The sequence below is a fragment of the Scomber japonicus genome, chromosome 16, assembly GCF_027409825.1.
Source record: "Scomber japonicus isolate fScoJap1 chromosome 16, fScoJap1.pri, whole genome shotgun sequence".
NCBI lineage: Eukaryota > Metazoa > Chordata > Actinopteri > Scombriformes > Scombridae > Scomber > Scomber japonicus.
This window is the reverse complement of record NC_070593.1, coordinates 477,700-493,758: the sequence shown is the minus strand read 5'-3', so window position 1 is coordinate 493,758 and position 16,059 is coordinate 477,700. Positions and strand designations below refer to the sequence as shown.

General features: G+C 47.0%; 1 protein-coding gene across 1 annotated transcript; it reads left to right on the top strand.

Annotated features, from left to right (window-relative positions):
• Window positions 1–6,280: 6,280 nt before the first annotated feature.
• On the top strand, window positions 6,281–12,718 carry LOC128375746 (stonustoxin subunit beta-like). Its single transcript, XM_053336163.1, has 3 exons — window positions 6,281–6,364; window positions 11,706–12,228; window positions 12,616–12,718. Exons 1-3 carry the CDS (start codon window positions 6,319–6,321, stop codon window positions 12,716–12,718), a joined length of 672 nt encoding a protein of 223 aa, XP_053192138.1. The 5' UTR covers window positions 6,281–6,318.
• The last annotated feature ends 3,341 nt before the right edge of the window (window positions 12,719–16,059 follow it).

Below are 16,059 nucleotides of genomic sequence, written 5' to 3'. Positions count from 1 at the left end.
TCAATATACCTCCTGTGTTATGTGGGGTGGAGCAGGAGGATCCTGGTTCAGACAACTCGAACCGTAACAAGGTGGACGTGGAACTGAAAGCAGAGGTGGGACCACTCTGGAGGTCGATAGAGATGCTCAGGGCTCAAACTGGTCAATCCTTCATTTCTTTGGTTTTAACTTCATGCTTTTTATTTTATTTAGTATCAGGATGCAGCAGCAGAGAGCAGACTCTCCTGAACCCAGCTGTGTGTCCATGAAGAGTGACTGGTCTATGGATCGTCCTATTGACATTAAAGATGGAAAACCTGCTGATGGAAGGTAAGAATTTAAAAGTGAAGGGTTACCTAACCCTAACCCTTTAGTATGTGACTCTCCTGAGAAGAAGAATCAATATCTAGTTTCATCAGTGACATCACAGTGTTCACCTGAACAACAGTTCAGTGTTATAAGACACCAACATGGTCACTATATCAATATGTGTGTAACTTCATAGTCAAAGGCTGTCTGTCATGTTTGACTTCACCTCTGCTGCTGTTGATAAGCTCCGCCCACGGCTCTGCCTCCAAGCTGTGATTGGACAGCTGATTATTGTTCAGTGTAACAGGAACATCTTCATCTCAGAAAGACTCATCTTCCTCTCTCACAGAGCTTCTGACTCAGTGTTGGCAGGTGTTTGCTGCCCTCTGCAGGACAACACTGACACAACACTTAACAGCATCTAGTGACATATCAATTGTTGGATGGATGGAGTCGTATACTAAATACTGTAAATTGACTAGCCGTCTAGTATTATCGGAGGTATAGCGGTTTGGGATGAAGCCTGATTGGTCCATATGAATTATACTTCCAATGACTTTTGCCAAGATCTTTGATCACAGTTGAGTAAAGAAATAAATCGATAGCCACTAGGGTCTAAATCATCTTTCCCCTTTTTGTGAATGAAAGATATAACTGCAGTGTGCATAGACTGTGGTAAGGTGCCAGCTTTAAATGCATCAGAGTAAATCTTGAGCAACATAGGGCTTATAATATCTTCAAATGTTCTATAAAAATCAGCAGGCAGTCCATCTAGCCCGGGGGAGTTATTTGGTGGCATGCTTTTTATTGCTTGAGAGATCTCCTCTATTTTTATTGCCGTTTCTAAAGGGTCTCTGTCCTTGTCAGTTAATTGTAGGAAATTAAGATCAGCAAAAAAACTGTTACTTACCGTCCTCTTCCTCTTATCCTGGTCGGGTCGCGGGGGTAGCAGCCTAAGCAGGAAGCCCAGACTTCCCTCTCCCCAAACACTTCGTCCAGCTCTTCCCGGGGGATCCCGAGGCGTTCCCAGGCCAGCCGAGAGACATAGTCTCTTCAGCGTGTCCTGGGTCTCCTACCGGTGGGACGGGCCCTGAACACCTCACCAGGGAGGCGTCCGGGAGGCATCCTGACTAGATGCCCGAGCCTCCTCATCTGGCTCCTCTCAACGCGGAGGAGCAGCGGGTCTACTCCGAGCTCCTCCCGGATAACTGAGCTTCTCACCCTATCTCTAAGGGAGAGCCCAGCCAGCCTACGGAGGAAGCTCATTTCGGCCGCTTGTACCCGCCATCTTGTTCTTTGGGTCACTACCCAAAGCTCATGACCAGAGGTGAGGGTAGGAACCAAGATCTACTGGTAAATCCAGAGCTTTGCCTTTCAGCTCAGCTCTCTCTTCACCACGACGGATCTGTGCAGAGTCCGCATTACTGCAGACGCCGCACCGATCCGCCTGTCGGTCTCACGCTCCATCCTTCCCTCACTGTGAACAAGACCCCGAGGTACTTGAACTCCTCCACTTGGGGCAGGATCTCATCCCCGACCCGGAGAGTGCACTCCACCCTTTTCCGGTTGAGGACCATGGACTCGGATTTGGAGGTGCTGATTCTCATCCCGGCCGCTTCACACTCGGCTGTGAACTGATCCAGTGAGAGTTGGAGGTCACGGTCTGATGAAGCCAACAGGACCACATCATCTGCAAAAAGCAGTGACCCAATCCTGAGGTCACCAAACCGGACCCCCTCCACACCCTGGCTGCACCTAGAAATCCTGCCCATAAAGATTATGAACAGGATCGGTGACAAAGGGCAGCCCTGGCAGAGTCCAACCCTCACTGGGGGTTACACTTACTTTCAGTAAGGATACGTTTAGGCGCCATCTACGGCTTTTAGGTGCCTGTGACCATTTTTTTAGGTAGAGGAAAACCGGGGCATGATCTGAAATGACTATATTACCTATATCCAATCTAAGAGAATAATCAACTAATGATTGAAAAATTAAAAAATAATCAATCCTTGTGTAGACAGAACATCTTTAATAAGCTGAGTGCAGATTTGAGTCATTAAATGACCTTAAACGTGATGTTTTCTCCACAGAGTTCAGCAGCAGAGCTCAGAGGTTCCCAGTGATCAGTCTGCACAGCAGCATCAAACACAGCTGGACTCCATATTTATGGTGTGTACATGTACAAACACACCTTTTACTATTAACTCCATCAACCACAGATGAAATAGTAAAGTAGCATTCAGGTCCTAACAGTGTCCATGCTGCTCTGTTTAGACCAGCAGGCCTTCAGACTGACACATGAATCACATGTTGTGTTCTACCAGTTTAAATGAAATGTTCACTTTATCTTTCTGTTCCAGCTGCTGGAGGAGAACATCGTCACTTTTGTGAAGAACGAGCTGAAGAGAGTCCAGAGGGGTCTGAGTCCAGATGACCCAGAAAGCTTAGAGAGTCAGAGGGAGGATGAGGAGGTGTTGGATGGTGAGGAGGAAGAGCAGAGGAGGAGCAGCAGAGATGCATTTCAGAAGATCACACTGCACTTCCTGAGGAGAATGAAGCAGGAGGAACTGGCTGAGCGTCTGCAGAGCAGTAAGAGGATTTTAACAGATTTAACATGATGGAGAGGAAATGGAGGCAACATGGGAGAGGTTTATATTTCAAACTCTGCTGTAAATATGCTGCACACATCTGCATCAGATCAGAGGCTGTTTGTCCTCCACTGATGAGCTGAATAAAACTGATGGAGGAGGAAAAACCACACAGACACAATTACATGTTCAGATTTCTGGACTTTCTGTAGGATCCATTCACTGATTTCATTTGTTGTTTGTTCATTCAGGAAGTCGTGCTGCAAAGTGTCGACGTAAACTCAAGTCTAACCTGGAGAAGAAGTTCCAGTGTGTGTTTGAGGGGATCGCTAAAGCAGGAAACCCAACCCTTCTGAATCAGATCTACACACCGCTCTACATCACAGAGGGAGGGACTGCAGAGGTCAATGATGAACATGAGGTCAGACAGATTGAAACAGCATCCAGGAAACCAGACAGACCAGAAACAACAATCAGACAAGAAGACATCTTTAAAGCCTCACCTGGAAGAGATGAACCAATCAGAACAGTGATGACAAAGGGAGTGGCTGGCATTGGGAAAACAGTCTTAACACAGAAGTTCACTCTGGACTGGGCTGAAGACAAAGCCAACCAGGACATACACTTCACATTTCCATTCACTTTCAGAGAGCTGAATGTGGTGAAAGAGAAAAAGTACAGCTTGGTGGAACTTGTTCATCACTTCTTTACTGAAACCAAAGAAGCAGGAATCTGCAGGTTTGAAGAGTTCCAGGTTGTGTTCATCTTTGACGGTCTGGATGAGTGTCGACTTCCTCTGGACTTCCACAACACTGAGATCCTGACTGATGTTACAGAGTCCACCTCAGTGGATGTGCTGCTGACAAACCTCATCAGGGGGAAACTGCTTCCCTCTGCTCGCCTCTGGATAACCACACGACCTGCAGCAGCCAATCAGATCCCTCCTGAGTGTGTTGGCATGGTGACAGAGGTCAGAGGGTTCAATGACCCACAGAAGGAGGAGTACTTCAGGAAGAGATTCAGAGATGAGGAGCAGGCCAGCACCATCATCTCCCACATCAAGACATCACGAAGCCTCCACATCATGTGCCATATCCCAGTCTTCTGCTGGATCACTGCTACAGTTCTGGAGGATGTGTTGAAAAGCAGAGAGGGAGGAGAGCTGCCCAAGACCCTGACTGAGATGTACATCCACTTCCTGGTGCTTCAGACCAAAGTGAAGAAGGTCAAGTATGATGGAGGAGCTGAGACATATCCACACTGGAGTCCAGAGAGCAGGAAGATGATTGAGTCTCTGGGAAAACTGGCTTTTGAGCAGCTGCAGAAAGGCAACCTGATCTTCTATGAATCAGACCTGACAGAGTGTGGCATCGATATCAGAGCAGCCTCAGTGTGCTCAGGAGTGTTCACACAGGTCTTTAAAGAGGAGAGAGGGCTGTACCAGGACAAGGTGTTCTGCTTCGTCCATCTGAGCCTTCAGGAGTTTCTGGCTGCTCTTCATGTCCATCTGACATTCATCAGGTCTGGAGTCAATCTGCTGGCAACATCCTGGTGGTCTAAACTGATTACCCCCTGGTGGTATACAGTCTTTAAAGACAAACCTGAACCAACACATCTCTACCAGAGTGCTGTGGACGAGGCCTTAAAGAGTCCAAATGGACACCTGGACTTGTTCCTCCGCTTCCTCCTGGGTCTTTCACTGCAGACCAATCAGACTCTCCTACGAGGTCTGCTGACACAGACAGGAAGTAGCTCACAGACCAATCAGGAAACAGTTGAGTACATCAAGAAGAAGATCATTGAGAATGTGTCTGCAGAGAGAATCATCAATCTGTTCCACTGTCTGAATGAACTGAATGATCGTTCTCTAGTGGAGGAGATCCAACAGTCCCTGAGATCAGGAAGACTCTCCACAGATAAACTGTCTCCTGCTCAGTGGTCAGCTCTGGTCTTCATCTTACTGTCATCAGAAAAAGATCTGGACGTGTTTGACTTGAAGGAATACTCTGCTTCAGAGGAGGCTCTTCTGAGGCTGCTGCCAGTGGTCAAAGCCTCCAAAAAAGCTCTGTAGGTGCACACAGAACTATCCAGATTAATGTAGTTTCATCTTTGCTCAAATAATATTTACAATAGTTTTCTTTCTTCTGCTGATTTTTCTCCAGGCTGACTGACTGTAACCTCTCAGAGAGAAGCTGTGCAGCTCTGTCCTCAGTTCTCAGCTCCCAGTCCTCTAGTCTGAGAGATCTGGACCTGAGTAACAACAACCTGCAGGATTCAGGAGTGAAACAGCTTTCTGCTGGACTGGAGAGTCCACACTGTGGACTGGAAACTCTCAGGTTAGTTTCATTATTATGTTTATTCAGTCACATTTAGTTTTCTCCAGTGTCTAGTTTACCTGAAGAGTTCTTATACTAAACATATTTTGTGTCCTGTCTGAGCTGATGTGTTGTAATAGCAAGTATACAGTAAGTATAATTCCTTTGAGTCAGAATATGTTTCTGTAATCCTCCTCTGTAATCCTCAATGAAGAGTCAATGTTTATTAAATCTTGTTTCTGTCTTTAGAAATGTTGTTGAACAATATTTAACTTTAAGGAATTTATTTTGCTAAAGTAAAGTATAATAGCGTCAGATTAAACTCTGAGCTTCAGCAGTCTCATCCTCCAGCAGCAACATGTGCTTTCTCTCCTTCTACTAACCTAAAATGTATCTGCATGACACCAACATACAGCAGGGGGCGCTGAGTGTGAACATAAAGGCCTGAAGGACAAAATCCTGTTTATTGAGTTGAGAATGTTTTTAAGCTCATTAGATGAACTGTTGTGTGTGTTCAGCCTGTCAGGATGTCTGATCACAGAGGAAGGCTGTGCTTCTCTGGCCTCAGCTCTGACGTGCAACCCCTCCCATCTGAGAGAGCTGGACCTGAGCTACAATCATCCAGGAGACTCAGGAGAGAAGCTTCTGTCTGCTGGACTGAAGGATCCATACTGGAGACTGGACACTCTCAGGTATGGACAGACAGGTGGACACTCTCAGGTATGGACAGACAGGTGGACACTCTCAGGTATGGACAGACAGGTGGACACTCTCAGGTATGGACAGGTGGACGCTCTCAGGTATGGACAGACAGGTGGACACTCAGGTATGGACAGGTGGACGCTCTCAGGTATGGACAGACAGATGGACACTCTCAGGTATGGACAGACAGATGGACACTCTCAGGTATGGACAGATGGACGCTCACAGGTATGGACAGACAGGTGGACACTCCCAGGTATGGACAGACAGGTGGACCCTCTCAGGTATGGACAGACAGATGGACACTTTCAGGTATGTACAGATGGACAGACACTCTGACTAACTGAGGGACTCTGGTTCATGTTTAATGGTGGATATGAATGAAGGTATATGAAGCTGATTGTGTCTTTGTCTCTTCCTCCAGGATGGACCATGGTGGACTGCAGAGACTGAAACCTGGTCTGAGGAAGTGTGAGTGTGTTTTCAGTTTGATTCATGAGAACTTTGAGAAAAACTGGATGAAATATGTAAAAGAAGTGAAAAAAGTTGAAAATGATGGAAAATGTGTTTAGTCAGAAATGGGCGTGGCCTAAACTGACATTTATCTTGAACCAATGAATCCACGAAACAGAAATGTCCTTCTGTTGGTCACAGTTCAGGAGTTAAAAGAGAAATGTTTTATAAATGTCCACATGGTGGCGCTACCTGCTCCAAAATGTCCCTCATGTCTCTCCTGCAGATAAAGTTCATTCATTCATACTGACTTCAGCTGTTTGGAGCATTTGGACTAAAATGTGTTTGTAACAGACGACAGTTTGAGATGAAAATAACAGACTTGATGTGCAAAGACCTTCACTTTACACCAACCCTGATGAACAAACATGAATATTACTGAATATCACTGTCATGTTGACTGTTCATGTTCTAACTGAACTGTTAAAGGTTCACTTACTCTGTATGTCCAAAGCTTTCAGTCACATCTCATGGACTTCCTCAGTGATGTCTCAGTTGTTGGGAATCGGTAGGAGCAGGTTTGATTATCAGCAATAAGTAATAGTTATCAAAGATAATCATCAAAAATCAATAAAAACATGAATATGAATGAATAATTAGGTGTTGCCTCCCTGAGGTCCAAACAGTCATCAGAGATATGAACAGTGACCTCATCAACAACCAATCACAGGAGACATCAGCATTATAAATTAGAGATCAACAGTGTGTGTGTGTGTGTGTGTGTGTGTGTTTGTGTGACATCACGTAAGAGTATTAACAGTACAGGTTTTATTGTAGAAAGTATAAAATGAATGAATCATAAATGAATTGTAAAACAAAACATTAAACATGAAACAGAGAAATGAAAACAATCTTAAAGATGAATAAACAATATTTCACAGCAACTTATAAAAAGTGACAATGACGTCACAATGTCTGTGAAAAGATGAGACGTCTTTAAAGCTTTTTATTTTTTGGAGACTGCAGACAGAATCAGAGAAAGTCTGAAGTTCAACATCAAACTAGTTTTTGTTTTCAAGAAAAAATGAAGACATCTGAATTTGTGAATATATATTTTTAGATTAGAAAGTCTTTATTGTCCCCGAGGGGCAAGTTTATTTGCAACAGCAGTCAACAACCAAACTAACCCCATAAAAACCAAAGAAATGAAATGTAAACATGAGTTGAGCTGAATGTGTAATGTGTCTCCACTTCAGTATGAAACAGCAGAGATGTTGTGATGAATCAGATCAGTGTGATCAGTTGCAGCAGCTCATCAATAAATAAGGAGGCGTGTGAGCCGCTAAAAGACTTGAGTGAAGGCTGCTCTCACGTTTCCTCAGAGCAGAAATACTGTAGAAAGACTTGGGACCAACGTTAAATGGAGGACCAGAACAACTTCCTGTTCAGGCAGGATGGAGGAGGAAATATGAATTCACGAGCAAGGAACACATCACCAACGAGATACGTTTTAACAGATTTATTGACAGAATTTGAATGAATTGTGTATTCTTGATGCGGAACGATTCTTGATACGGTGATTCTTGAAGCGGTGTGGGGAGGTCGGACGAAGGATCCGCCGCTGCGCCCGGGCAGTGACGAACCCCCAAAAACCTCCAATTATTTGAGACGTGCTCGTGCGGATCTTAGATCGTTGAGTCTGAGCAGATATAGCTGTGATACGTTAATGAGGCGTTAATAGTGAGAGTCCGAGATACAAGCAAGACGGCACGGGTCGAAGTGTGATGGTGACACAGTGAATTCTGAGCATCCAAGGAAACTGAAGATGCTATATGGAATATGGAATATGAACATCACTTTGAGGGTCAGGGCGATGTGAGGAGTTTGGTATCCTCAGCGAATGGTGTGTAAACAAGTGGACAGCAGATCGGCGGTAAGAGAAAGCCGTTTGGCTGGTTCTTGGCTGACGAGACCAGCGAGAAGTGACTTACTTGGGGATGGTTTATGGCTGGGCTGGGATTCCCTGTGATTAGTTTGGAGAAAAACTAGTACCGCTGAGGTAGGATTTGATAGTAGGTGTTTTATGTTCATGGCAGAATGAGCATAGGTGATGTAGCAGATGACAGTGGTGAGATAGAACGAGGGGAAAATGATGTTGTGTCGGTCATGAAAGTGTTGGAACTTATCCAAGCTGTCCAGTAGGAGGAGAGTGTAGAAGATAAGCTGTTAATATTGTAGTTTGGAATTCAAAGATCAGGAGTATTAAAGATGGATTTACAGATTGAAGTCAGTGCAGAATATGGAGGAACTGGAGTCGGCAGCGGTTTGGCGTGCAGAGCCAGTTTCTGAACTTCTGGAACATAAAATGAGAGAGAGAGTCAGCGATGGTATTATGGTGGCCTGGGACGTAGGCGGCGTGGAGGATATTGGTTAGTGATGGAGTGCCACGTGAGCGACGCATGAATGGCGTGATTGAAAAGGAGTTGGAGCGACCTTGGTTAATGATTTCAACGACTGAGATTATCATAGTGTATGAGAATGGATTAACTAGACTATTCGTGTCCCCATAGAACAGCGGTGGCTACTACGGGGGTAGATTTCGAAGAGGCGGAGGAAGCGACCTGGCAATTGTCCATGAGTTCTGGGGGCCATTCTGATGCTAACCATCTACCGTTGTAGAAACCCCCAAAATCAGCAGAAGGAGCGGCATCAGTGTAGCTGGATGTCAAGGGAGTTAGTCAGCTGATCATCATAAAAGAAGGAGATACCGTTCCGGCTAGAGAGGAGATGGAACCACAAGCTAAGCTCGGCGAGACAGGATTGGTTCCGTGACAAGGAAGACAGAAGCGACAGGTTGATACGATAGACTGCAGGTGGCTCTAAGAGCGTCGATAATGAAACAGTTATGGTGGTGAAATAGGACGACATATATATGTTACTTTGAACGTGTGACAGGAGCATTGATAATGAAATGGTCGAAGTGACGAGAGAGAACGACAGGGAGTTTACGTTAAACGTGTGAAAGGGGGTGGTCTCAGCTGGCCATTTGGCGGAGAACGATGCATGGTTCTGTCTGATGAGTTGTGGGAGTAGCACTTGGGGGCAATGACATCCCGGTGTCACTGCCCGGGAGAAATGAGCTGCAGGGATCAGTGTAGTCAATTATGGGTTATCCTGGTACCTTAATGATGAGACAGCGGGGCGCTGGAAGCCCGGGGGCAGATGTTCCGGTTGGAGCAGAGTGCTGGCAGCTCTCGGTGCCAGGAGCCTTGACTAGAGCAGGCTTCTGTGGCAACTAGAGCAGGATGTCCACGATAAAAGCTGCCTGCTGTCGAACTAGGCGAGCCAAGGTTGGGTTGAGTAAACGGCGGGGTCACTGACATCAAACATCCTGGCCGAATTGAAGTGGTGCAGGGTCATTGGCATCCTGATGCTGATGTTCTGGCCTAAGCCGAGTGCTGTGGTTGGACAAATAAACAGCATGGGTTGCAGGCATCCCGGTGCCTGATGTCCATAACTAAGCAAAGTGCTGCTGTTAGTTTTAAGGAAATAGCATCGGTCGCAGGCATCTCGATGCCTGAAGTACACGACTAAGTGAAGTGCTGCTGTTGGATTTAGAAAACAGCATGGTCGCAGACATCCCGGTGCCTGATGTCCCTGTCTAAGCGAAGCGCTGGGGTCGTAGTGAGGAAACGTCATGGTTGCTGGTATCACTGTGCCCGATGTTCCTGTCTAAGCGGAACACTGGTTGGAGTTAGAAAACCACAAGGGTCGCAGGCATCCTGGTGCCTGATGTCCCTGTCTAAACGAAGCGCTGCGGTCGTATTGAGGAAATGGCGTGGTTGCTGGTATCACTGTGTCTGATGTTCCGTCTAAACAGAACACTGTGGCTGGAGTAAGAAACCGCATGGGTCGCAGGCATCCCGGTGCCTGATGTCCCTGTCTAGGAGCGGCGCTGCGGTTGGAGTGAGACGGCAGGGGGTTTATGACTCAGACAATATAGAAGCAATTTCAGGTTAGTTGTATTTGTGATAAATTGTGTTAGTAGCTTGCGATCCAGCTTTTAACGTGGACGATACAGAGTGATTTCGGTTAGTATTGTGATAACTGTGTTAGTAACGTGTAAATTAATGTAACTTTAAATTAATTATGAATCTTTACTACAAAGTAGTGGAGATGGATAACGTATGATGCAGGACTGATGCCGTTGGTATAATAGACTGTATAGAAGAAATGGACGTAACAATGTGACGTCACCCACTGGTTTGTGGACTGCTGCTCGGGAGCCACTTTTATTTCATTTATTTATTTATCTATTTTCCCTTCTTTATCTTTTATGACACCAAAACGATAATACTGAACAAGCCTGAGTAGAATTAGTAGTGCAATACTACCTGGCCCCTGCCGAGGGGCGCTGTGGCCGTGGGGCTACGGGGCTCTGTGACGTCACACGTGCCGAACCGGGCGGTGATTGGCTTAGACGAAAACCCGGAAGGCGGGAGCGCCGGTTGCTGTTGTTGATGCTGAGTAAACATGGTTGGTTGATAGGGAATGCATCCTATGCAGGAATCATTGGCAGTTCGGTCGCTGATGTCGGGGTCCGTTTGTGGATGTAAAGGCGGCCGGACGGAGAGTGCTAGTCCGGTGTGGTGGAGAATTATCTGGACTGTTGAAGCGGCTAAGGAGGGGAGAGTTGAAGCTGCTGCTCCAGCGGCTTTGTGCGTTGCTTCCCTGGTTTTTGCCCTCGCTAGTGGAGGAGAGGAAGCCGGAGATCTACCGGGAGTGTCACATCAGTGTGGATTGAAGAGCCTGCGGGGCCGGCATGTGCCCCGCGGGGCGCTCGGCTGAGGTCTGCTGCTGTGTGACGAGAGGAGAACCGGTTTCCCACGAATCTTCAGTCAAGTCGGACGGGTTGATCTGCAGTTCGTGATCCGTGGTGAGTTCACTCTTGGACTAGTAATCGTAGCATTTGTTCAAGTTTTGTTGATGCGATGCGGGAAGTACGATCTGTTTCTGGGATGACCATGAAAGCTTGACTGAGACTGCCTGCACGTGAAACTCGAAAGCGAGAGTGAACGAGGGGGAAGCTGTTAGGTCTGTTTATATAGGAGCCGGAAGGGGTGTAATTGGTGTGTGTTCCTGCTCCTGAAACTGCGCTTATCAAGCTTCGAATAAGAGAGTTGAGATGCAGCCTTTGTTATCAGGCTGTGTGACTGTGTGCACACCTGCTTCTGTCTGCTGGTATGAGGCCAACACAGTCGTCATGGAGACGCTTTAAGTTTGAATGGTTTCAGTAAAGTAGTTCATAAATCAACAGTTGATAAACTGCAGCTGTATTGTGTCTCGTTCTCTCCATCAGATGCCTGTGAACTGGAACTGGATCCAAACACAATGAACATACTCCTCAAACTGTCTGATAACAACAGGAAGGTGACACGTGTGAAGGAGGTTCAGTCATATCCTGATCATCCACACAGATTTGACTCATGTGCTCAGCTGCTGTGTAGTAATGTTCTGACCGGTCGCTGTTACTGGGAGGTCGAGTGGAGAGGAGAGTTTGAAATATCAGTGAGTTACAGAAGAATCAGCAGGAAAGGAAACAGTGCTGACTGCAGGTTTGGATGTAACGATCAGTCCTGGAGGCTGGACTGCTCTGATGATGGTTACTCTGTCCTTCACAATAAGAGAAAAACATCCATCTCCTCCCCCCGCTCCTCCTCCTCCTCCTCCTCCTCCTCCTCTGTCTCTAACAGAGTAGCAGTGTATGTGGACTGTCCTGCTGGCACTCTGTCCTTCTACAGAGTCTCCTCTGACACACTGATCCACCTCCACACCTTCAACACCACATTCACTCAGCCTCTGTATGCTGGGTTTGGACTCTGGTATCCTGGTTCCTCAGTCTCTTTGGTTCCTCTGTAGGAGGGAGAGTCTCTCTGGTTCCTCTGTAGGAGGGAGAGTCTCTCCTGTGGACAGAAACTCTGCTGACTGAAGATCACCTGCTGAAATCAAACATCTCACACACTCTGCACTGTGCTTGGGGACCTGAACAGGGAACCAGCAGAGAACCTCCCCCTGGCCCAGCTGAAGGCAGACAAGCCACTTTCTGTCAGATCTGTCTGACTCAAACACTACGTTATTGTATGTACATAAAAAACCTCTCCCACCAGCTTCTGCCACTGCTGACTGCACAGTTATTACCCCCACATCTCCCCTGCCAACCTCTGGTGACTGTCCACTTTACCCCACCCTCATCCTCCTCCTCACCTCAGTCATCAGACACAGCTGCCCCCCCCCACCCCCACCCTCAACCATCACAACAGACCAGGTCAGAGGAGAGTTGAGGAGACTGCCCCAGGAAAGCAGCTGGCCTAGACAGAGTATGCCCAGGAATGGTCAAGGCCTGTGGTGTGGAAGTGGGGGAGCCACTTCAGCACGTCTTTAACTTGAGTCTGCGACTGTCGGAGGGTACCAACACTGTGGAGGACATCATGCCTCATACCGGTCCCAAAGAAGACCCACCCCAGCACGGTTCCCTCTGAGGTGCCTTACTGCGCGCTGCTCCCCACCTCTTTGCCCAGAAGACAAAAAAGTTGCACACTCAAATTTCTCTGACCGGTTTCACTGTTTTTTTCTCCCTAATATTTGCTTTGAATTGTGAAACATGTGCACTAGGGATTCATATTTTTCCCAAAAATAAGAAATCAACGATTTTTAAAAGGCAACACTAGCTGAGCCCCGGGTTAAAGGTTAGAGTCATTTCAAGCAACACTAAATGCAACGAGGAGACATTATGCATATGGGTTCCCAATCCGTATTATTTTATCATTATTAAGGCAAAAGAACTCAGTTTATGTCCATGGACATTATAATGAGGCTATAGGCTTAATATTAGTTTGCGGGGGGGGGGGGGGTATGTAATGCTAAGTTTATTGTCTGACTGTGACTCATAAGATTTTACAAATCTGTATTATATAAACTAACGAAATTCGTTAGTCATTTGGGGACTTCTGAGTCATTCAGTTAAACTGCTCCGCTTCGAAGTGATCGAAGTTTCTTGCTTTTACTAGAGTCTTTTTTACACAAGTATCTGTAGCACTGCGTGACTCAGAAGAACAAGCTTGCACTTTTTAGTCATATTTCATCAATGTTCTGTGTTTTTTTATTTTTAAATAATATTTTTTCCCGGTTCCCGTCATCACGCAACTTTATTTCCATCTGGACAATAAATCAGTTCTGATCCTCTTCTAACATCTGGAAGTCCGTTATTGATCAGCAGACACTTAGTTTAGTTACTATAGAAACAGATATTTACTGAAACACTCTTTATATGATCATCAGTAATAAACTAGTTGAACTTAGATCATCACTTCTGCTTTCTTAGTTTCAGAATTAAAATATGGACATTAGTTTTTTCTGACGGTTTGTTTGGAACATTTATTAACTGGTAAAAATGAATTTCCTGTGCTCTGTGGGATTCAACCAGCAGTATTTCTTATCATAATATATTCTGCAAACACACACACACTGTGGTCTGTATAATTTAAGTTTTTGCTTGAGAATTATTATTATTGTTCATTTGCTTCTGTGCTAAGGGTTGATGTTCGGTATGTTGACGTAATTAAACGATACTGTGTTTTGTTATCATTAACTGTAACTGACCTAGATAATAATAATAGTCGGTTGTAATGATATTTGGAGTTGGAGAGGTGAGGCCATGTAGGCATAGTGTGTACGCTGGAGATGAGCAGGTCATCAGGGGGGTTGAATGCCTGCTCAGGGGTTATTAGATAAATTGGAGGGAACATTGCACCCCAGGGAGCTCAATCACTTCAGGCCCCTCACATCACATCTAATGAAGACCTTGGAACAGTTGCTCCTCCATCTCTTAAGACCCCAGGTCCAGGTCCACCATGCACATGACCCACTGCAGTTTGCCTTCCAGAGGAGGATGCCATCCTCTATCTGCTACACAGGGTGTACTCAGTGTCTCTCCTGTGATGAGGTGTTCTGGGGAGGCAGCACTAGGAAGAGGGACGCTGGGAGACTGGACAGGCTGGTGAGGAAGGCTGGCTCTGTTGTTGTTGTTGAGCTGGAGTCCCTGACATCAGTGGCAGAAAAGAGGACCCTGAACAAGCTGCTGTCTATAATGGATGGTGACCCCCCCCCTTCTATGCCTGGTGGATCTCTCTAACATTTTAGAGTGCCATTACCTTATTAATAGCGCTTTAACCTAAACAAAGGTAAGGATAGCGTTAACTGGACAGAGGAGTATGTTCAGCAGCAGACTTCAACAGCAATTGTAAAAATAAGAGGACCTCCTTGGTCCCACAAGTGAGCGGGTTCCAGCCCTTCTCCGCACACCACTGGCAAAACCGTTTCCATCTGCCAGCATAAAGCACCCTGGTAGAGGGAGCTCTGGCTGCCTGCAGGGTAGCCATAACAGCAGGACTCAAGCTACAGGGAGGATCCCACGCCAGACATGCTCCCATCTAGAGGCCAGACATGCAGCCTGTAAATCCCTGGATTCTGGTGCCAGAGCTGTCCTTGAGCCTGCAACAGCATGTCCAGCTTGACTTGGGGGCACCATGAGGTTCCTGCCAGTAGCCTCTGCAAATTAGCCATCCATGGTTGATGTAGCCGATCTGGGTCCACAAGCAGAACCCTGACCTCCATCATCCCCACCTTGGCCAGAACGGCTGGAATGAGGGTAAAGGGAAGAAATGCATACAACAGGCCCTGGGGCCACTGATCCACAAGAGCGTCTACCCCCAATGTTCCCATTGGACCTGCTATTGGGTACAACAGCGGGCAATGGGGTGAGGCAAATAAGTCTACCTGGGCCTCTCTGAAGAGAGACCAAATGGCTTCCACAATCTGTGGGTGAAGCCGCCACTCCCCTGGTCTGGGGCCACCGCTGGACAGGAGATCTGCTGCCACGTTCACTTCCCTCGGCCTTCAGGGACACATCCTGAGCATGAGCCCAGAGGAGGAGCTTGTGTGCCAAGTCGCGCAGGGACCCTGACCGCAGACCTCCCTGGGCTGGGTGGGTCTCCCATAGGGCCCCCCAGCCTGCATTTGTACTTATGATCACCCTTGGGCACACTGGGCCCAGTGGAACTCTTTCCCTGAGGCCTAGGGCTGTGGTCCACCACACAAGTGCTGGAAGGCAAATCAAAGACACCGGGATAGCAGTCAGGCCATCCTCGTGGGAGCACACCTTGTGCCTGGCAAGCCAACGCTGCAGCGGCCGCATGTGAAGCAACCCAGGGGCACCAGCTGGGACGCCACCGCCATGAGGCCAGCGCCATGAGGCCCAACAGCCTTCGGTCACACAGACACGTGCTTGCCTACAGTCAACTGTGACTAGCTCTCCATCAGCACTGCTGTCCTCTTCAAAGTGAGGACAGCTCTCATTAAGGTTGTATCAAGAACCAAACCTAGATTCTCCACCCTCCTTTCCGGGGTTGGCCACCAGCCGACTGAGCGGCTCCACTGCAGTCATTGCGAAAAGAATGTTGGCAAGCCCGGCCACTCCTGACCGGGAACCCCCAGGTAGCCGGCTGTAGAGCTGACTGGACCCACGACTGGACAGTCTCCTCAGACTGGGGGTGGAATAAAGCCTCAGGTAGTGTACAACCTCCCGGCTGCAGAGGTTCCTCCATATAGAACCACATAGAACCATACAGAAACATGTAGAACCATATAGAACCGCG

What these genes read in the sequence shown, in the direction of transcription:
- LOC128375746 (XM_053336163.1), top strand. Translation starts at nt 6,319, where the DNA reads ATGGACCATGGTGGACTGCAGAGACTGAAACCTGGTCTGAGGAAGT. An exon ending in GAAACCTGGTCTGAGGAAGT is followed by an intron (nt 6,365 to 11,705) that starts GTGAGTGTGTTT and finishes TCTCTCCATCAG; the next exon opens with ATGCCTGTGAACTGGAACTG. An exon ending in TATGCTGGGTTTGGACTCTG is followed by an intron (nt 12,229 to 12,615) that starts GTATCCTGGTTC and finishes TCCTCACCTCAG; the next exon opens with TCATCAGACACAGCTGCCCC.